The sequence below is a fragment of the Sus scrofa genome, chromosome 8, assembly GCF_054392235.1.
Source record: "Sus scrofa isolate SSC_HxYL_T2T_F1_AM1 chromosome 8, Sscrofa_HxYL_maternal_Yorkshire_Landrace_v2.0, whole genome shotgun sequence".
Taxonomy (NCBI): Eukaryota; Metazoa; Chordata; class Mammalia; order Artiodactyla; family Suidae; genus Sus; species Sus scrofa.
The window spans coordinates 139199329-139221187 of NC_139390.1; the positions used below are offsets into that span (position 1 = coordinate 139199329).

At 40.4% G+C, this 21859-nt stretch overlaps 1 protein-coding gene and 1 long non-coding RNA gene across 46 annotated transcripts in view; one reads left to right on the top strand and one right to left on the bottom strand.

Annotated features, from left to right (window-relative positions):
* Positions 1–21859, bottom strand: part of ARHGAP24 (Rho GTPase activating protein 24) — an 826886-nt gene that overhangs the window by 8341 nt on the left and 796686 nt on the right. For all 45 annotated transcript variants that reach the window (XM_084973621.1, XM_084973634.1, XM_084973625.1 and 42 more), the window contains 3 exons: positions 14723–14855; positions 11344–11417; positions 8017–8138 (listed from right to left, as the gene is read on the bottom strand). In XM_084973621.1, coding sequence (XP_084829747.1) covers positions 8017–8138; positions 11344–11417; positions 14723–14855 — 329 coding nt within the window. The remainder of the gene's footprint in view (positions 1–8016; positions 8139–11343; positions 11418–14722; positions 14856–21859) is intronic.
* Positions 7598–21859, top strand: part of LOC146401092 (uncharacterized) — a 36125-nt gene continuing 21863 nt past the window's right edge. Inside the window, exons 1-3 of the long non-coding RNA XR_014813498.1 lie at positions 7598–9523; positions 10959–11256; positions 19976–20205. This is a non-coding gene — a long non-coding RNA (uncharacterized LOC146401092). The remainder of the gene's footprint in view (positions 9524–10958; positions 11257–19975; positions 20206–21859) is intronic.

Consider the following 21859-nt stretch of genomic DNA (forward strand, 5'->3'; position numbering starts at 1 on the left):
GCCAATTTATATTCCTAAGGATGACAAGAGCAATAGCTCTTGACCATTTAACATGTGCCACGAATGGTACTGCTTTATTTCTGTCAGTTTAGTTGGAATTTAAAACAAATCTATGAATAGATACTGTTATTATCTCTGTCTCATCAAGATTAAGTAACTTGACCAAGGTCACAAAGCTCTTAAGGAGAAGACACAGGGCTCGAACCCAGAATTAGCTAGTTTCAAAGACTAGGCTCTTAAGTGTCATACATTTCTTACAAGTCTGACAATTAATTATGAAAAATTATTTCTTTGAGGAGGTCGCTGTGACTTCTCATCTGAAAACTGCATCAAACCATCAAGACATTCAAGTGGTGTCTCAAAGCAGAACCCTGCATAATCTCTAGTGGGTATATAGTCTGTCTTTATAATACAGCAAGACAAAGCAGTTCCATACAACTTTTGCTCAGGAATCAAAAGCTTCAGGGCATTTAAAGTGATATCAGCAAAAATGATGCAGCAAAGATGTACAGGAATCCTCTCCTCCATAAAAGAAACTGACAAAAATGTTATGAATCAACATTTTCAGAAATTTGGAAATTTAACTAAAGGCTTGCTGTAATTTAGAGAGTGCTTATTCAAGAAAAATCATCGAATCCTGGTAAAAAAACAGCAAGGGCTGTGGTATTTTAACTCACCTCATTCCCCTTCTCCTCTCCCTAGCTCTGTAGTAGCCTTGAAAACCAACAGCCCACAAACACAGTGGGAACCACTGGTCGGGCAGCCGCTGGATGGGAAAGGCAGGGGTGGAATGCCTTCAAAGCCCTGTTCCCAAAGAACTGTCATTTTTGACTTGTATATTAGCTCCCTGCAAGGCCCCACTCAAGAGGCTCGTCTTCATTTTATCTGACTAGGAATTTGACCAGTGTGAGCAGCATTTTTCTCAGGGACAGTTGTCAAAAATAACTCTCTTTCATTTAAAACCACGGCTGCCTGAAGTAAGTGAAGACAAATAAGAGGCCAACTGAAAAGCTCAGAAGAAAATCTGAGAAATGAGATTTCTATAGGATGTGTTGGAAAGCTCTGTTATATTCTGGGGAATCTAGAAGACTGCATGCATGTTTAGGGTTCTGTGCAAACCCAGGGCTGTGTGCATACTCAGGAAAGAATGAGAGGTCTCCAGGCTCTCACCTCTGACCGGTGTCAAGTCTCTGCACATGCAGGATCCGAAGGCGAACTCAGAGTTGTAACCTGCTTGGCTGAGCATCAAATGTTTGCCCCAACATGCTCACAGAGCCCCCTGGTAAAGCATGGGAGACTTTGTGGGCTTTAGTCTTTTAATCTTTGTTCACTCTGTAGCTGACAATTAAATAAGCCAAGCCGAGTCTTCAGTGGCCGCACGTGGCAAATAATATAAACTTTAGAGAATTAGCTCAGAAAAGTCACTAAACAAACAACAATGAATAGCAATAACAAAGGGAGGGTGAGAAGTTTATATACAGAGATCCCACATTTTTATATTTATAAAAATACCAGTTTTCAAAAAATAATGAGACAGGTAAAAAAAAAAAAAAAAAAATGGCCCACATACAGGAAACAACAACAACAACAACTAAAACAGACTCTAAGGTAACCCAGACACCGCACTCACTCGACAAAGACTTTAGCGATTTTAAATGTTTTCTAATAAATAAAGGAAACCACACCACATCTAAAGAAACCAAGGGAATGTGAGAGGAATGGCTCCCCAAATACCAGTAAAGAGACTGAAAGTATTGAAAAGAATCAAATCGACATTCTGGAGTTGAAAGTTATAAGAACCAAAAAGAAAAACAAATAAGTAGGGGAGCTCAACAACAGACCTAAGCAGACAGATGAAAGAATCTGCATACCTGAAGCAATGTCAGTTGTGGCTACCTAGTCTGAGGAACAGCACAGAAAAGGAATGAAGACAAATGAAGAGACCGTGGGACACCATCAAGCACATCAGCACAGGCGTAATGGTGTCCCAGAAGGACAGGAGGAAGAGAAATGAGCAGACGGAATATTCGAGGAAGTAGCTGCTGAACTTTGATGGAAAACATGCCTCTACACATTCCAGAAGCTCATCAAATTCCAAGCAGGACAAATGCAAGAGGATCCACACCTAAACCCATCATAGTCAAACTGTCTTAAACCAAAGACAAAGAGAGAAGGTTTGTGAGCAGTAAGAGAGAAGCAACTCATGTACGAGGGATTCTCAGTAAGATTAACAGCTGATTTTTCATCATTTCTCATTGACAGAAGGTAGGGGAAGAAATTTTCAAAATACTGGAAGAAAGAGAGTGAAGCAAGAGTTCACAGCCTATGCTTCAAAAAATGAGTACAAAATAAGACATTCCTAGTTAAAGAAAACCTGGGGAGTTCCCATTGCGGCACAGTGGAAGTGATTCTGACTAGTACCCATGAGCACGCAGGTTTGATCCCCAGCCTCGCTTAGCAGGTTAAAGACTCGGCACTGCGGTGAGCTGTGGTGTAGGTCACAGACGCAGCTCGATTCCCATGTTGCTGTGGCTGTGGTGTAGGCCAGCAGCTGTAGCTCTGATTCGACCCCTAGCCTGGGAACTTCCATACACCACAGGTGCTGCCCCTAAAAAGACAAAAAAAAAAAAAAAAAAGAAAAAAGAAAAGAAAACAAAACCTGCTCTACAAGAAACATCAATGCTTTGAGGCATTTTTACAGACACAGACTTTCAAGAAAGAAAGCAATTCTCTCACACAGATGAAAAAGTATGGTTCTCATTTGAGCCTCATATTTTTACAACTTATTATAAAGTATGAATTACAAACCAACACCTGACAAGTTTCAGACCATAAAAATAACTCAGATAACAATGAGTAGAAAGGTTAGTCTATCACAAAGGGCAGTAATACATTTTGAAAAAAAATCAGTGTATTTATCAGGTTTTACAGCATATTCACTGAAATCTCACAATATATTTTCACATACTCCTCACTGAGTTACTAGGTGGGTTGCCCCCGTCCCTTAGCACACGGCACCACCATTAATTAGGCTTCTAAATTAGTCTCACAACTTTGGGTGTTCCAAGCCTCTAAGCATCTTTTTAAGTATTACTTTTACTCATGTACTCGCAGTAAAGCAGTATCGGCTCACGCAAGCACTAATCGTCTTTGCTTTGGTGTGTGCTATTTCTATCCTGTTGATAAAAATTCCTAGGAGTAGTCTCTGGTAAGCACAGGGAAAAAATTTTAGTTAGTAAATGTAATCTTATTTAAAACACTTAAATATTTGGTGAAAAAAATGATGACACGTGCTTCTGACAATGCAGATTTCTGCTGAAACAGCTGCCAAGTAGCTGCGAGGATGATACTCATTAGCTTAAAGCAACACCTGGGCACGAACTGACTCTGAATATTACTCAAAGTCAAATTTTGTGTAGTAAAAAATGTGTTATAGCCATCTGTATCCTGTGCACTTCTGTAATGATTCAAATCTTCTAACCTATTTAGATCAAGAATCTGCACTGTGTCAGGTCCGATCCTTCCCAGCACTGGTCAAACATTAATATTCATACAAAGTATCTGCAGATTCTGTTAAAATTGTAGGTACTGGGTGGAGGATGAGATTTTGCATTTCTAACCAGCCCCCGGATGACACCGATGAATACAGAATATGCAAGCAATGGCATCACCTGTTAGCTGCAGAATTTTAGGACCTGCTGCAGACCTTCTGAGTCACAACTTGCATTTCAACAGTATCTCCAGGTAATTCCTGCGTGTATTAGAGTTTCAGAAACTCTGCTATGTGGAGAGGCTTCACTTACATCTTCTAAATTAAGTGTCTCAGAAGGCTGGGAGGTAGGATATAACATTTTTCAGATGAGAACATTGAGGTTCAGAGAGGTTCAGTCTTGCCCAGGGCCACACCAATGATAAGTGACCAGGTTGAAATGTGCTACTTTCTCTGCTCATTCCAAGTCATGCATGTGTCCTACCACATTTCAGCTGCTGGATTTAAAACTGTAATGTTAAGTAAACTTGCCGTTGTTCTAAATAAGAACAAAAATAAAAGACAACCATGTATTGAATCATAAGTGGTTTTGACGGAGTCGTGGAAGGAAAAAGACTGAATGAATTAATGGTATTATTTTTATTTTTTTACTTCTTTTGCTTTTTAAGGCCGCACCAGTGGCATATGGAGTCTCTTAGGCTAGGGGTCGAATTGGAGCTTCAGCTGACGACCTACGCCACAGCCCCAGCAGCATGGGATCTGAGCTGCAGCTGTGACCTACACCACAGCTCATGGCAACACTGGATCCTTAACCCATGGAGTGAGGCCAGGGATCGAACCCATGTCCTCATGGATGCTAGCCAGGTTCATTACCACCGAGCCATGACGGGAACTTCAATGGTATTATTTATCCATCTGTTCTCTCTCAGTAACCTCCAAATTTGTCATCCTATTTTCAATGCATGTAGCAGTGAATCTGAAGAAAAGATTTTGGCATCATTAAAATGACTTGTCAATATTGTTATCATCATGTACTGGGTTTGAAGACATAGGTACTTAGTTCTGTTTCACTATTTGCCAATATGACAGACACACTTTCAAATGTTAGCAGCCTCTACTGCATATGACTCTGTCTAGTACTTTGGGAAAATGGAGGTTTTCTCTATCACTGGAATATTAAAATTTGAAACATCACTGTTGTTTTTTTTTTTAAATCAAAGTTGCAAACCATGGAGGGCATTTAATTAATTGAAGGTCTGCATGATACGTCTACGGAGAGCTATGCCAATTGTACCTGCCACATGCTACAGTGAGTTTCAGGACCCTAGAGATTTAGAAATATCTTCCTTGTACCTTGGGAGGCTTTGCTTTCATCTATCTATTCTCCAGATAATAAATGACGATCATTCCTGTGAAGGGACTTGCTTTCAATTTTCATAGTCATTGAGGGCAGTCTAGCCTGGTAGTCACGATGATGTGTGTGTCATGATATGCACTTAATTTTTTTTCCTTCTTATTCCTTCCTCTCTGTCATTCTCCTTCTTAGCCTGCTAATGAGAAACATGAAGCCCAGATAAGGAGGTCAGAGTGGTTATGATTATCTGAGCATCCTGAAGGGTCCAAGCAGATCTGGGAATCCCACTGGACTCCATGGTCCAGCAAGTCCCCCAGGCTCATACAACCTTATACAGGTTGAATTTAAATATCCTATTTGGGGCACTTTTCTTCGTAAGAAATGGGTAAGAATTCTTTTCCTTTGAAGTAGGATACCTAGGCACTTTAAAATATATGTATATATATAAAGATATATATATGTATATATGGTAGCATTCTTTGAATTGTGGAAGTGATTTGCATTTTTTTGCAATAATAACCTTCTACATGTCTCATTTTACACATGCGCAAGGCATCTGTAAGGGATATGATACATTTTGACAAATGATAGTCCTGGAAACACTACCTAATCATGATATAAATAATTCTCATTTGCCCCTTTGTAACCAGTCCCCAATGCTCTGTTTTCTGTCCCTATGTTTTTTCCTTTTCTATAATTTCATATGAATTCAATTATCCAGTATGAAGTCTTTTGTGTCTAGGCATTATCCACGTAGCATAACGCTTTTGTCACTTATTTATATTGCGTCCATGTTATCAGGAGTTCACTCTTTTTGTTACTGAGCAGTTTTGATTTTATGTTTATACCCACATGTGTTTCCTAGTCAACAGCTCAGGAACAATCAGTTAGTCTTCAGCCTGGAGCTGTTATGAAGAAAGCTGACATAAACTTCGACTCTAAGTCTTGGGGGAACATACGTTTTCTTTTTTCTTGGGTAAATACTGAGCACACTGCTCTGTTGGGTCTTAGGGTTTGTGAACAGTTAAGTTTATAGGAATTTGCCTAATGCTGGCAAAATGGCTCTGACATTTCGTACTTTTACCAGCCAAATGTAGTATTTTCAGTCTTAATTTTCACTTTGTAGGATATATGTAGTGGTGGCTCATTATTAATAGTTTAAGTTTGCATTTACTTAATGCCTAAAGATGTCATTTTTCTATGCTATTTATTTTTCTCTGATGAAATTTTTTTTTTTTTTTGCCTTTGCTAGGGCTGCTCCCGAAACATATAGAGGTTTCCCAGGCTAGGGGTCTAATCAGAGCTGCAGCCACCGGCGTACGCCAGAGCCACAGCAACGCAGGATCCGAGCCGCGTCTGCGACCTACACCATAGCTCACGGCAATGCCGAATCCTTAACTCACTGAGCAAGGCCAGGGATTGAACCCACAACCTCATGGTTCCTAGTCGGATTCATTAACCACTGTGTCACAATGGGAACTCCTCTGATGAAATTTCTAACTCAAATCTTTCATTGATTTTCATGGCATTCATTGTCTTATTATGTTGTATTAGTTCTTTATACATTATTAAAACAAGTTATTTAATCAGATATTTGACTTGACAATCATTACCAGTCATGTCTGGGTTTTTCTATTAGTTACTTTTTCATCTCATTATGGTTCATGTTTTTTCTGATTATTTGCATGCCTGGTAGTTTTCAACTGAATGGAAGATATTTTAAGCTTCACACCACTTTTTATTTAATGGTCATGCCTGTGGCATGCAGAAGTTCCCGGGGCCAGGGATTGAACCTGAGCCACAGCAATGACAATGGAAGAGCCTTAACCCCTAGGCCACCAGGGAACTCCTATTTTAAAGTTTTATTAAATTTTGAAAAAATGTCTTTAAATTGTGCTGCCATACAGTTAGGTATTTGAATATAACATGAATTTTTTTATATTTATAGGTTTTATTTTGATCCATGTCCTTTTGAATTGCATACATGGTTTTTAATAAGAAATCTTTAGAGTTGGTTTTTAACAGTTTCAGGTTCCATCAACGAGCCAATAGTGACACATTATTATTACTATTAACTAAAATCCATGATTTATATTAGAAATCACTCTTTGAGAGATCTAGGTTTTGCAAATGCATAATATCATGCATCCACCGATACAACATCATATAGAATAGTTTCATGGCCCTAAATATCCTTTGTTCTCCAACTATTCCTCCATCTTTTCCTTCCCAAACCGCTACTGAATCAGTGGGATTTCTTTTAAAAACTTTGTAGGGATTGATCCGTGATTTTTAACATTATTACCAAGGTCATACCCTTCTGAGGACTCCACACCGTGCCTCCGTGTCAGAATTGTAGGAATAACACAATTTTTTCAAGCTTGGTGTGAAGCCCAGGAATGGCTACTGATTGATTTCTAGCACTTTCCCCCAGAAAGCAGTGAAGTGGCCTCTCGTGCAAGCATAACCAATTCTCTGGCAAAGCCTTGGGGGAGACCCTCTGCACACCTCCGAACAGTCTCTACGTCGAGCTCTCTCTTTGCTGCTGCTTCCTTGGGTTTTCCATCCTCTAATCTTACCCCTTCAGCTTAGCAAGACCCAAGCATCAATGCTACCACTGATGACCACAGGTAAGAAAGGTACTCAAGCAAGAGGCCTACTGGCAATAGACAGAAATAAGAGTTCATTGTGGAAAAGCATTTGAGGCATTTTATAATGTCGAAAACAAGATTTTGTTCTATGTTCCGACACCAGGTAAATAAGCCACATCATCTTACAGATGTTTTCTGCCTTTTAAAATCAAATAAAACCAGAATTAATAAAAATAAAATAGAAACGATTTGAATTTTCTGAAAAGGGCACTGGACTCAAAAGGTGAATTAGATTTTTCCAGTTCTCGCATGATACTTTACAGATGACTTATGAAAGTTCCATTTATTCTTATAAAACTACTGAAACAATTAGTAAGTTACGTTTAGTAAGCTCCCCCCCCCCAAAAAAAAATCCTTGACTCCCAAAGAGAAGATTTTGCATTTGAAAAAGTTGAGTCCATAAATGGCATTATTACAGAGTCACTTACTTCCCTAGTTTCCTCACAGGAGAATAAGTTTAGGGCATCCAAGAGACAGGTGACTGCTCTTTTGATGAGGGGGCGAGATAGGCGTTTACTCACCCTCCATAATGGTCAAAGGATCTTCCACTTTGGGGCGCAGGATATTAGGGCCAAAGACAGTGGCCAAGTTCTGCACACTCATTTTGTTAATTCCTGAATAGGACTGTACTTCATCCAAGAACCTGTGGGGAAAAAGAATATGAACAAAGCATAACGGAATCAAACTGGTCAGTGGGAGAAAATGGGTTATTGGGAAATTTATGAACTGGAGTATGTTCAAAGATGATTATGGACACATAATTATTTAAAAATGCAAACATCTCAGGGAAATGTGCAGAATATATATTGCAAATTATTAAGGATCAAACTCATATGATGTTACATCAAATATCTGCTCTGGCCTGGCTTGGCTTGGTTTCCCCAGTCAGTCACAGGAACCAGCGAATTTGGATAATGCTAATGTGACCCTGAGACTCAAGGATATGGACTTCTTGGAGTTCCCTGGTCCCCTAGTGGATTAAGGATCTGGCATTGTCACTGCTGTGGCATGGGTTTGATCCCTGACCCTGGCCCTGGCCCAGGCCCAGGAATTTTTTGCAGGTTGCAGTCATGGTCAAAAAAAAAAAAAAAGAATATGGATTTCTTTCCAATCTTTAAATAAAGTATTAAATTTATAAACATACTTAATTCAAGAACTACAAATAATACCATATGGTACAACCTCTTATTTCAGAAAAGAGGAATAAACCCTCTTTGTGGAGTAATTCATGAGTTTCATATTTATAGTCTATTAAAAAATGAGATCAAATATGGTTTAAATTAAAACAGTTCTACTGATATGAAAAACTGCAAGCACAAAACTGGTTTTAATTTGTTAGGTGCTAAAGAATAAGAGGCACGAAATCACCCTTTCTTCAAACAATTTTAGTAGGAAGGCTTGTTTTTATAATATGTCAAGCTTGTGTTCATTCCCTATTCCGTCTTCATTTCTACAAGAACTTCTATCATTTTCCTTCCTTCCTTCCTTCCTCCCTCTGCTTTTTAGGGCCATACCAGTGGCATATGGAAGTTCTCAGGCTAGTGGTCGAATCGAAGCTGCAGCTGCCAACCTACACCACAGCTCCAGCAACATGGGATCCAAGCCACATCTATGACCTACACCACAGCTCATGGCAACACCAGATCCTTAACCCAGTGAGGGAGGCCAGGGATTGAACCGGCATCCTCATGGATACTAGCTGGGTTCATTCATTACTGCTGAGCCACAACAGAAACTCCAAGAACTTCTATTATTTCTTGGCTTACTAATTGTACTAATGCCACAAAGAAGTGATAAATTTTTTTTAAACCTACCTTATGTGTTATTTAAAGTAATGTGTTTCATTGCATGGGTCATTTTGCTAACTTATTAAATTCTCCAAGCATCTCTGTGAGATAAATACTATTATCATCTCCACTTTACAGGTGAGATGCATGAGGCACCAGAGAGGCTAAGAATCTTCTCCAAGGACACAGCATTCATAAATGGCAGAGCTGGGATTTGAACCAATGTGCTTACCTAGATCTGGTGACTTTTATACCATGACTTTTTTTTAAAAAGTACCTATTTCCATGTGTTCACTACTGTTATGTAGCCCAAATTACAGCAAAATTGAAGGGCAAAAAGTCAAAGTCCATTTATTATTTGAAATAGCTGAAATTAAAAGTCTGCTTAAATGTTTTAAGAGAAGTTAAGTTTTTCTATTGCGGAGATAAAGTCTTGCAATACTGGTCTCAAAAAAGCCTTTTCCCTTTTACTTAAGGAGACTGTCACCCTTTTCTCATCCACTGTAGCAGCTTGAATTAATTCTAAATCTTGGGATGGAATCCTTACATATTAATGTGTCTATCTTATCAGTGAAATTATTCCTTACTTTTTCAACTCTGAAACCTAAGGTCTTGTTTGCTTTCTGAGCATAACCGTCACCAGAGAAAGCTCCAGCAGGAGGTTCTGGAGTTCCTACTCCACTGCAGTTGATATGAACTCCTCAGTATCTGGCGTCAGTCTTAAACGCCATAGTTCCTGGTCAGCTGAACATTTACTGAATCATGACACTAAAAACACATGGAAATTGATGCACTGCACTCAATTAAAAATTTGAATTTTGGAGTTCCCTGGTAGCCCAGTGGTTAAGGATTTGGCTTTGTCACCACTGTGACTCAGGTTTGATCCCTGGCCCAGAAACCTATGCATGACCGGGGCACAGCCAAAAAAAAAAAAAAAAAAAAAAATTGGTATTTCATTTAAAAATGGACTGGGAAGGGAGGGAGTTCCCATGTCCAATGGAAATGAATCCGGCTGGGAACCATGAGGTTGCAGGTTTGATCCCTGGCTTTGTTCAGTGGGTTTAAGATCTGGCGTTGGCATGAGCTATGGTGTAGGTCACAGATGTGGCTCAGATCTGGTGTTGCTGTGGCTGTGGGATAGGCTGGCAGCTGTAGCTCTGATTAGACCCCTAGTCTGGGAACCTCCATATGCCACAGGTGTGGCCCTAAAAGGACAAAAGACAAAATGAATGAATCAATGAATAATACATAAATGGACTGAGAAACTATCATTTAAGATGCCTTCCAGTGATTTGTTGTGCCAATCAATAGTCTCTCTATTTAAATTTAATATGTTTCCATTGTACATACCTAATCTCTTGAAAGGGGGTAGAGACATGGGACAAACCATCCCTGGCCTTGAGTCAAACATGGTCACTGACAACGAACTTTACCAGACATGACTAGTCTGTTCTAGCAGACTTGAGTTACAGTGTTTTTTCTATGTTTTTTCAGTTTTGGGGGGTCTTGAGAGAAATGGGAAAAATTAATTATTAATACTCATTTTATTAATAACATAATCATGAATACTCACAATTTAATAATTAAAATATTATTATGAGTACTAATCAATCATCATTTAATTTTATTTTTAAAACGGTTAAAATGTGTGTTTTCACTACCCTTTTATCCAACAGGGACCCTTAGACTCAAAGAGGACAAGAAAACTGCGTGGACACAGAAGGAGTCAGTGGTGGAATCTGGACTCCCAGGCAGGTCTTTCTCATGCCAGCTCCTTCTGTTCAAGAGTGGTACATGATACATGTACAAATGACTTTGGCGGAAGTTCGAAGCAACATATCTTCAATATGTGGAGGCCAGAGGGACTTCAAAAACAGCAAATTCCAAAATCGAGCAACGTGAGTGCTCAGAGAAACTTTCAACATCGCCTCGTCAAACCTCTTCTATAAAGGCCAACACTGGAGCGCAGAGCAGGTCAGTGATTTTTAATTCACTGTCAAAAGTAAATTAGTTTGCGCATGGTTTTTTAAAATTCAGTTTCGTCTTGAGAAGAATTCTTACCTGCAGATATACTTGAGGAGGTTGTAATTGACCGCTGGCAAACTCTTCACCTGCTTTGCTAATTCCTTAACGCCCTGTGTGTAAAGAAGAAAATAAATGTTATCCAAGTGTTGGCCCTGAATTAAAGCACATGGAAAATGGGCATACAGGGTTTTTAAATTAATTTTGCCTATTACGAGTGAAGGATCCTGTCCTGAAAACTTGTCACTATCCCAGCATTTCCAAAATATTTTCGAAGATGTGAAAGCATTTTGATATCTCTGTAAGTACTAATGTGGAGAAACAGATTGAAGTGAAGCCCTTTAAACATTTTTTTTTTTTTTTTCTTTTTAGGGCCATACCCACAGCATGTGGAAGATCCCAGGCTAGGGGTCAAATAGGAGTGGCAGCTACCAGCCTACCCCACAGCCACAGCAATGCCAGATTTGAGATGCGTCTGTGACCTACACCACAGCTCACTGCTACGCTGGATCCTTAACCCATCGAGAGAGGCCAGGGATCAAGCCTGTGTCCTCATGGATACTAGTGAGGTTCTTAACCCACTGAGCCATGATGGGAACTCACTCTTTAAACATGTTTAACATTTGTTCACAATTGAGTGAAAAGTCTCATCGAAAATGAGTTTACTTGGGGCAGAAAAGTAGCCTTAATATAGTAAGAATGTGATTTTTAGCATGTCCCAAACATAGACACACGTCTGCTAATAAATAAGCCTCTTACATCTAGAATATATCTTTGGGGTGGGGGATGAAAGTTGGAAATCCTGATCTTCAAGCAAAAACTTCGCAAAGGGATTAATGGCTTTGTTTCTCCTCATTGCAGAGATTCTTTAAAACAAAAATGGTCCTAGAAAAGGTAATAGAATAATGTAATCTGGTCTGTTCTCTCTGTTAGGAGCCAGAAATTACACATTTTAAGCCTGCTGGGACATACGGTCTCTATCTCAACTATTCAGCCCTTCTGCTGTAGTGCAAAGGGAGCCACAGACAGTATTACATAACAAACATGATAACGTTTCCTTTACAAAAGCAGGCGGCAAATGTTGACAACAGTGCCAAGGAAACTCCGTGGGGGAAACAGCGTTTTCAACAAATGATGCTGGGACGAGTGGATGTCCACATGCCAAAGGACGAAGGTGGACCCTCTCCTCACTCCATGAACAAAAATGAACTCAAAAGGCATTGTAGATCTAAATGTGAGCGCTAAACTGCAAAAGTCGTAGAAGAAAATATAGGAGTCGGGCGTTCCCGTCATGGCGCAGTGGAAATGAATCTGACTAGAACCATGAGGTTTCGGGTTCGATCCCTGGGCTTGCTCAGTGGGTTAAGGATCCGGTGTTGCCGTGAGCTGTGTGGTGTGGGTCGAGGATGCGGCTTTAATCTGGTGTTGCAGTGGCTATGGTATAGACTAGTGGCTACGGCTCTGATTCGACCCCTAGCCTGGGAACCTCCATATGCCGCAGGGGTGGCCCCAAAAAGACAGGAAGAAAAAAAAAAAAAAGAAAAAGAAAATATAGGAGTAAATCTTCATGACCTTGGGCTAAAGCCTCTTAGACACGACACAATGAGAGAAGCCAAACAGATAAACTCAACTTCACTGCAGTTAAAAACTTTTGTGCTTCAAAGACACAATCAAAAAAAAAATGAAGAGACACAGAGTTCCCTGTTGCACAGTAGGCTAAGGACCCAGCATGGTTGCTACTGTGGCACGGGTTTGATCCCAAGGAGTGTGGCCAAAAAAAAAAAAAAAGATTAAGAGACAACCCAAAGAATGGGAGAAAACATTTGCAAATCTTATATCTGATAATGTACTTGTAATCTAAACTATAAACAACCCTTCTAATTCAATAACAAGACAAATAACCCAATTAAAAATGGGGGAATGACCTGAAAAGATGTTTCTCCAAAGAAAACATGCAGAGAGCCAATGAATACATGACAAAGTGTTTAACATCATCAGTCACTTGGGAAACGCAACTCAAACCATTTTGCATGCATTAGGATGGCTCTGATAAGAAAGACATAACAAGGGTTGGCAAAAATGTGGAGAAGTTGGAACCTGCACAAGTTGCTAGTGGGGATTTAAAATGGTGGTGCCTCGGGAGTTCCCACAGTGGTGCAGTGGAAACGAATCCGACTAGGAACCATGAGGTTGTGGGTTCGATCCCTGGCCTTGTTCACTGGGTTAAGGATCTGGCATTGCCGTGAGCTGTGGTGTAGGTTGCAGACACAGCTCGGATCTGGCGTTCCTGTGGCTCTGGCATAGTCCAGCCGCTGTAGCTCCAATTTGATCCCTAGCGTGGGAACCCCCATGTGCCACAGGTGCGGCCCTAAAAAGCAAAAAATAATGATAATAATAAATCAAATCACACGGTGGAGCCCCTTTAGAAAATGTAGAGCTACAGATGACCCAGCAATCCTACCTCCTAAATATATATCCAAGAGTCATGAAAACATATGTCTATGTAAAAACTTCATACATGAACGTTCACAGCAGATTTATTCAACACAACGTCCCACAACGGATGAATGGATCAATAAATAGGATGAAATACTGACATGTGGTACAAGGTGGATGAATCTTGAAAAGAGGAAAGGCAAAGAAGACAGTCACAGAACACAGCACACTGAATGATTCTATTTACATGAAATAGCCAGAATAAGCAGATCTATAACCACAGAACAGAGAAGAGTATTTGCCAAGAGCTGGGGAAGAAGGGGCTTGGAGAACAGGTGGGCAGCTTGCTACTGGATGATAAAAGTCTACTAAATATTTTAAAATTAGAATTGGGTGGTAGTTGCACAACCCTGAGAATATATGAAACAGCACAGAATCATACGCTTGAAATAGGTGACTGCATCATACATGAATTACATCGCAATAAAGCTATTTTTTAAAAATAGACGGCGGGTGGATTTGGTAGGACCTCTTGTTCGAGATGCCTGTGGAGACACACAATGAAAAGGAGAATATGAAAAAAGCATCCTGTGGGGTAGGCCAGCAGCTGTAGCTCCTATTCGACCCCAAGCCTGGGAACCTTCATATGCTGCGGGTGTGGCCCCCAAAAGACAAAAAGACAAAAAAAAAATTTGTTCATGGAATGCTGGGCCTGATGCGGCCCCACAAGTCACCAGGAGGCAAAGTGGCAAAAGGAGTGATTCATTTAGTCAGCGGCACTTTCGTCTTGGAAGAGAGCGAGGATTTCAAACGCACTTGAGTGCTGTGTGTAGCATCTAAATGTGCGTCATGTCACCACTTGGCACGGTGGAAAGCAACCCAAGCGTGGGCCAAAGGAAGGTTTACAGATGAAAGGACAGATTGAGAACACTGACACAAACCCTAAACAAGAACGTTTCCAGAAATAGATGCATCGACTTACAGCTTCCTCTTCTTTGCTGAGCAGTTTGGCACAGGACAAAAAATCTTCATACTTCGCATAAGGAATGACGGGTTCCGGGAGTTCTCGGAGATACAGTTTAAGAAGTGATGCCACTGTGTGTACATCCGTGTTGCTGTGGAGAGAGAAGTGTGAAGATTTTCGATGGAGTGCACTTTATACCCTTTGATTAATTTGTTCATCAAATATACCTTTAAGAGTCAGATGTCCATATGAGCCGGCCATTGAATCAGTGGATCCGGCTTTCAAGAAGCACATGTTTAGAAAAGGAGAGAGACCCAGAGCCTCAGCGTGGTTGGAAACTACTCAAAAGTGCAAGAATTTTTTCTCTGTGTGTATCTGATGTTAAGCAAAAGTATTACTTTTATAAAACAATGAGAATATATATATATCAGACTTTAAGTAAAATATAAAATATAATACAATGTACTAAAAAAATACCCAAACTACATATGTACGTGTGTGTACACGTTCCGTGTCAACATTAATTACTTCTGAATCGTAACTTCATTTCTCATTCTTGAGAAGACACTGGGGATTGGTTACAGATACCTGAAATGTAGTACAACCTGTTTTAATTTTTAAAGAAAAACTCATTTTGAAAATGGTCAATCTCAGAATGGTTGCTTGTCTAATATTCTAAGAGATCTGGGAATCCTCAGTCTTCTAGAAGCATAAGGGGAGTTCTACAAAAATAAACAATGAAAACTTAACACGGCCTTTATGTAGCATGCACAATTTATTTTGATTCTCTGCTGCATACCCGAGTGACAGGATAATTTACTGAATTTTTTTTGTTGTTTGTCTTTTTAAGGCTGCACCTGTGGCATATGGAGGTTCCCAGGCTAGGGGTCAAATTGGAGCTACAGCTGCCAGCCTACACCACAGCCACAGCAATGCAGGATCCCAGCTGCATCTGTGACCTATACCGCAGCTTACGGCAACACCAGATCCTTAACGCACTGGGCTCGGCCAGGGATCAAATCCGCGTCTTCATGGATACTAGTTGGGTTCATTACTTCTGGGCCATGACAGGAACACCCTGAAATATTAATTTATATTTTGTTCTCTGTACCTCCCTCTTAATCCATGCGGATGGCTGACAGTAGAGACTGGAAGAGGTAGTGTGGGTTTTTTTTTGGGGGGTGTTGCTTTGTTTTGGGGGTAAGGGACAGGGGTGTGGGAAGGAGAGTGCTGGTCAGGGAGTGACAGGTGCATTGATTCCCAAGGAGCAGAAGAGTGGTGGGAGCAGAGTCAGTGAGTCTGTGGGTCATGGGAAGGGACGCTCCACTCCCAGGCTGTGCCACAGGACACAACAAGTTGCAGGGGGTGTTCCTTCAGAGGCTGGAATTCAGGTGCTGAGATTTCCTGCTTCAGTGACTCTTCTCTTACCCCAAGGATGGCACAGAAGCAGGGCTGACTTACTTTCTCTTCCTTCCTTCCCCCCCCTTTCTTCCCCCCCTTCCTTCCTTTCCTTCCTTCCTTCCTTCTTTCTTTCCTTCCTTCCTTCCTTTCCTTCCTTCCTTCCTTCCTTCCCTTCCTTCCTTCCTTCCTTCCTTCCTTCCTTCCTTCTTTCTTTCTTTCTCTTCTTTTCTTTCTTTCTTTCTTTCTTTCCTTCCTTCCTTCCTTCCTATTACCCAATGAATTTATTACATTTATAGTTGTACAATGATCATCACAATCCAATTTTATAGGATTTCCATCCCACAACCCCACCTCCCAAACTGTCTCTTTTGGCAACCATAAGTTTTTCAAAGTCTGTGAGTCAGTATCTGTTCTGCAAAGAAGTTCATTGCGTCCTTTTTTCAGATTCCAATGTCAATGAAAGCATTTTCTGTTGGTGTCTCATTGTCCGACTGACTTCACTTAGCATGATAATTTCTAGATCCATCCATGTTGCTAAAAATGCCAGTATTTCATTCCTTTTAATGGCTGAGTAATATTCCATTGTGTATATGTACCACATCTTCTTGATCCATTCCTCTGTTAATGGACATTTAGGTTGTTTCCATGTCTTGGCTGTTGTAAATAGTGCTGCAAGGAACATCAGAATACATGTGTCTTTGCAAGTCATGGTTTTCTCTGGGTAGATGCCCAGGAGTGGGACTGCTGAATCAAATGGTGGTTCTATTTTTCGTTTTCTGAGGCATATCCATACTGTTTCCCACAGTGGTTGCAGCAATTTACAATCCCACCAACAGTATAACAGGATTCCTTTTTCTCCACACCCTCTCTAGCACTTATTGTTTGTAGACTTTTTGATGATGGCCATTCTGGCTGGTGTAAGGTGGTACCTCATAGTGGTTTTGATTTGCTTTTCTCTAATAATGAGTGATGGTGAGTATCTATTCATGTGTTTTTTGGCCAGCCATATGTCTTCCTTGGAGAATTTTGTTTAGATCCTCTGCCCATTTTTTGATGGGGTTGTTTGTTTTTTTGGTATGGAGCTGCAGAAGGTGTTTATAAATTTTGGAGATTAATCCCTTGTCAGTGGATTCATTTGCAAATATTTTCTCCCATTCTGTGGGTTGTCTTTTCATTTTGTTTAGGGTTTCCTTTGCTGTGCAGAAACTTTTATGTTTAATTAGGTCCCAATCATTTATTTTTGTTTTTGCTGTAATTATTCTAAGAGGTGGATCTGAGAAGATGTTGCTGTCGTGTATGTCGGAGAGTGTTTGGCTTATGTTTTCCTCTAAGGGTTTTTTAGTGTCTGGTCTCATATCTATGTCTTTAAGCTATTTTGAGTTTATTTTTGTGTATGGTGTTAGGGAATGTTCTAATTTCATTCTTTTCCATGTGGCTGTCCAGTTTTCTCAGCACCACCTATTGAACAGGCTGTCTTTTCTCCATTGTATATTCTTGCTTCCTTTGTCATAGATTAGTTGGCTGTGGGTGCGTGGGTTTAATTCTGGGCTTTCTATCCTGTTCAACTGATCTATATGTCTGTCTTTGTGCCAGTACCATGCAGTTTTGATGATTGTTGCTTGGTAGTATAGTCTGAAGTCAGGGAGCCTGATTCCTCCAGCTCTATTTTTCTTTTTCAGGATGTCTTTGGCTATGCTGGGTCTTTTGCGCTTCCAAACAAACTTTAAAATATTTTGTTCGAGTTCTGTGAAAAATGTCCTTGGTAATTTGGTAGGGATTGCATTGAATCTGTAGATTGCCTTGGGTAGTATAGTCATTTTGATAATATTGTTTCTTCCAATCCAAGAGCATGGTATGTCTTTCCATCTATTTGTGACATCTCTGATTTCTTTCATCAGTGTCTTATAGTTTTCAGAGTACAGGTCTTTTGTCTCTGTAGGTAGGTTTACTCCTAGGTATTTGATTCTTTTGGATGCGATGGTAAACGGGATTGCTTCCCTAATTTCTCTTTCTGACCTTTCATTGTTAGTGTATAGAAATGCCATCAATTTCTGTGTATTAATTTTGTATCCTGTGACTGCCAAATTCATGGATGAGCTCTAACAGTTTTCTGGTAGAGTCTTTAGGATTCTCTAGGTATAGTATCATGTCATCTGCAAATAGTGATAGTTTTACTTCTTCTTTCCAATTTGGATTCCTTTTATCTCTTTTACTTCTCTGATTGCTGTGGCTAGCACTTCCAAAACTATGTTGAATAGTAGTGGCGAGCGGGGACATCCTTGTCTTTTTCCTGATCTCAGTGGGAATTCTTTCAGCTTTTCACCCTTGAGAATGATGTTTGCTGTGGGTTTGTCATATACGGCCTTTATTATGTTGAGGTAGGTTCCCTCTATACCCACTTGCTGAAGGGTTTTTATCAGAAATGGCTGTTGGATTTTGTCAAAGGCAATTTCTGCATCTATTGAGAGGATCACATGGTTTTTAAATCTACCCGGGCTGGGACTGGGCATCTCAGTTCTCAATTTTGGACTCTCGGGCTGATTTCATCTGCTGTTTCACACACACCAACACTGCAATGGGCTTTATAGAAAACACAGTGGCTGGGACCCTATGGGGTGAAAGGAATGTTCTAGCCTGCTCATAATTTATTATCCAGTGGGGGCAGGAGGTAGAAGGTGGATAATAACACAAGTATATAATTCCGAGGTGCTCTGAGTGGTAGTGAGGAAAAGGACCGGGTGCCATCTGATAAGAAGAGAGGACTAATTCAGGGGGTGGAGGGCTTCTCTGAGGACACGATGCTTGGGCTAAGATCGAAGAGGGTGTAAGAATGAACTAGTGCGAGTGAAGAATAAAAGAAGGCGCTCCTGATTAAAGCAAGGCGGACACACAGAGCCTCAAGTGGGAGGCAGCATCCTATTCTTGAGGAGCTGACAGAAGGCTAAGCAGACCAGAGCTCCGAGGGGGACTAGTTAAGATCCCAGCAAAAGGGGGCATCCCCATGGACGGTGGACTTTACGTACCCTGGAGTCAGACAGGGCAAAGGCTGAGGTTTTCACCTTAATGTCAGAGACGGTCAGAGCCAGTCTATCATCAACCATTTTGCTGCTGCTAAAATGGTGGAGGTGATCTGAAAGGGGCTGTTTTTAATCAATTTTGTTCTTTTCATAATTACAGAAACGAATTTTTTCTCTTAAGTTTCTGAATGATAGACAATATAGAAGCCATCTTGATGGCTAGTAAAGAAAATCAAAATCATGTTTCCAGAACATCTAGAAAACTGCGTTCAAGCTCATTAATTTCTAAAAATACTTCCCTAATATTTTAAAAAAATGTAGACATAAAATAGTCTCCACGGTAAAGCAAAAAAAGACACGAGTTCCTTTTCTTGCGAATTGCTCCATTTCACGAAATCCAAGGCACTTCTGTGTTTTTCTTGCTATGTAGTAAAGCACCTGACCCCTTAAAGTCATCAGAGTAACGAAACCACAGCCCAGGGCAGGATATGCAGGGCAATCAAGTATTACAATAAACCATTTCCACTTTTTGATTCCACTCTCATCCAACCCAACCCACAACAGGGTTGCTGCATTGTGTGGCTCCAAAGTCGAAGACCATTCTGATAAAAGATTTTAGCAAGACACAGAAAAGAGTCCCCAAATAAAATACAAAATAAGAATACTTTCAATATATGGCGTACATGTACAATTTGTATGATTATATAAACAGAATATACCAAATATTTATGCATTAAATGCAAAACATTAGAAACAATAATGATAAACAAGGACTCTCTATTTAATAAGAAATCTGGTTTAGTGTTTCAATGACAGACTATTCACTACATTGTCTCTCCCTCCCATTTTTAAGGTGACTTGCCTCCTACTTCCTGTAAAATTTTGCTTCTAACGAAGCTACGCTGTAGCGCTGAGGACGTTTGAACACTAGATGGCACGATTGCAAAGTCAGACTGATTGTGAAGGTGCGAGAATTGTGAGGGATGAAAGGCTACGGAATCGTTCCTCATCCACCAGAAATTTTCCTAGCACCACAGCTGCAGTAAAGCCCCAATAATAAAAATATTTAAGCCATGAATCAAGGTAAGAGGTGTGGACTGGGATGATCGTATTTTATGCCATCGCTAAAGTGAGATGTTAGGTTAGTTTCTGGCGTTGTTAAGTACATACTGTTGGTTATATATAAAACGATTTAAAAAAAATGACCAAATGTATTTTCTTTTCTTTCAGTTAACAGAGGTTATTACCTTTTTTTGCTTAAAGGCTACATACAACTTAAAAACTGATGACTCTTTTTGGGGAGCTTTATTAAACTTGGGTGATTTTGCAGAAATAGAGATGTCTCCACTTTCCTAGGCGTCTCATTTTTGGCTTTGTCCTTTTGCACTGAATGGGAGAAAGTATTCATTCCTGGGAAGACTCAAACACGGTTGCCAGTTCTTTTCACCTCGAGAAGCTCCCAGTCCATCTGCTCTAATCGTCAATAGGCTGCTTTGACCGCAAGGGGAAATCCGATGTTTCCCTGAAAAGTCTCTTTGTATGTGGCTTCTACAAAAAAGCAACCTCCTGCATCGAATTCTATGCCCTTATAGTTCTTACTGAAAACTCACTAATTTCCCTAATTAATATTTGCTTTCATACATGCAACCAATTAAGTAACTATCAACCTTATGTGTTAATGGCCCAACGTACCTAGTGGGATGTGCTGTCTTTGACTCAGAGAAATACATCCTTTTCTTCAGCAAAGTGAAGTGATTGTATTGTAGCAAGAGCCGATGTACAATGGAGAATGAAAATCCCTGACGGATTAATAATAATAATAACAACAAAAGTAGCAGCAGTACATACCTCTACACATCTCTCTGTCTCAGGCCCTTACAGCGGTCCAGCGAGTGGGTCCTGTTATTAACTCCCTTGATACACGAATGGGAAACTGCACAGATAGACAATTCTTTGGGGCTAATCACTGAGATGAAAGTCACACTCTTTTCATAGAAAGTCTAAGCTATTTGCGTATATAGAGTCATTATCCAGACCTCAAGTCTCTTTCACTCATCTGGTGGCAGAATCTGTTTTCAGAAATTAAGATAAAGGGGGAGTTCCCATTGTGGTGCAGTGGAAACGAATCCAACCGGTATCCGTGAGGATGCAGGTTCGATCCCTGGCCCTGCCCAGTGGGTCAGGGATCCAGCATTGCTGTGAGCTGTCGTGTATGTAGGTCATAGCTTGGATCCAGTGTTGCTATGGCTGTGGTGTAGGCCAGCAGCTATAGCTCCAGTTAGAACTTCCATATGCTGCAGGTGTGTCCCAGAAAAGCCAAAAAAAAAAAAGAAAAGAAAAAAGAAAAGAAATCAAGATAAAGAATCATGCATACCCTATCCAGTGAGAGGAAAGAGACAGAGACAGGCCCAGGGAGGCAGAGCTATCAGGCCAGAAGAGGCATAGGGAAGTTCTCAGGCCAGAGAGTGAATCTGACTCAGAACTGCGACTTATACCACAGCTGCAGCAATGCCAGATCCTTAACCCACTGTGCCAGGCAAGGGCTCGACCCGTGCCTTGGAGCCTCTGCAGTCAGATTTGTAACCCACTGAGCCAGAGCAGGAACTCCCTGCAGTGCTTTTTCTCCAATTTGAATTTCATGGGACTTTCTACGTTTGACCTCATTTTATATTCTTGTGGGTCTTCCTTTGGCCATTCTGGGATTGTTCTATCATTCACTCACCAAATAGTTCCTGAC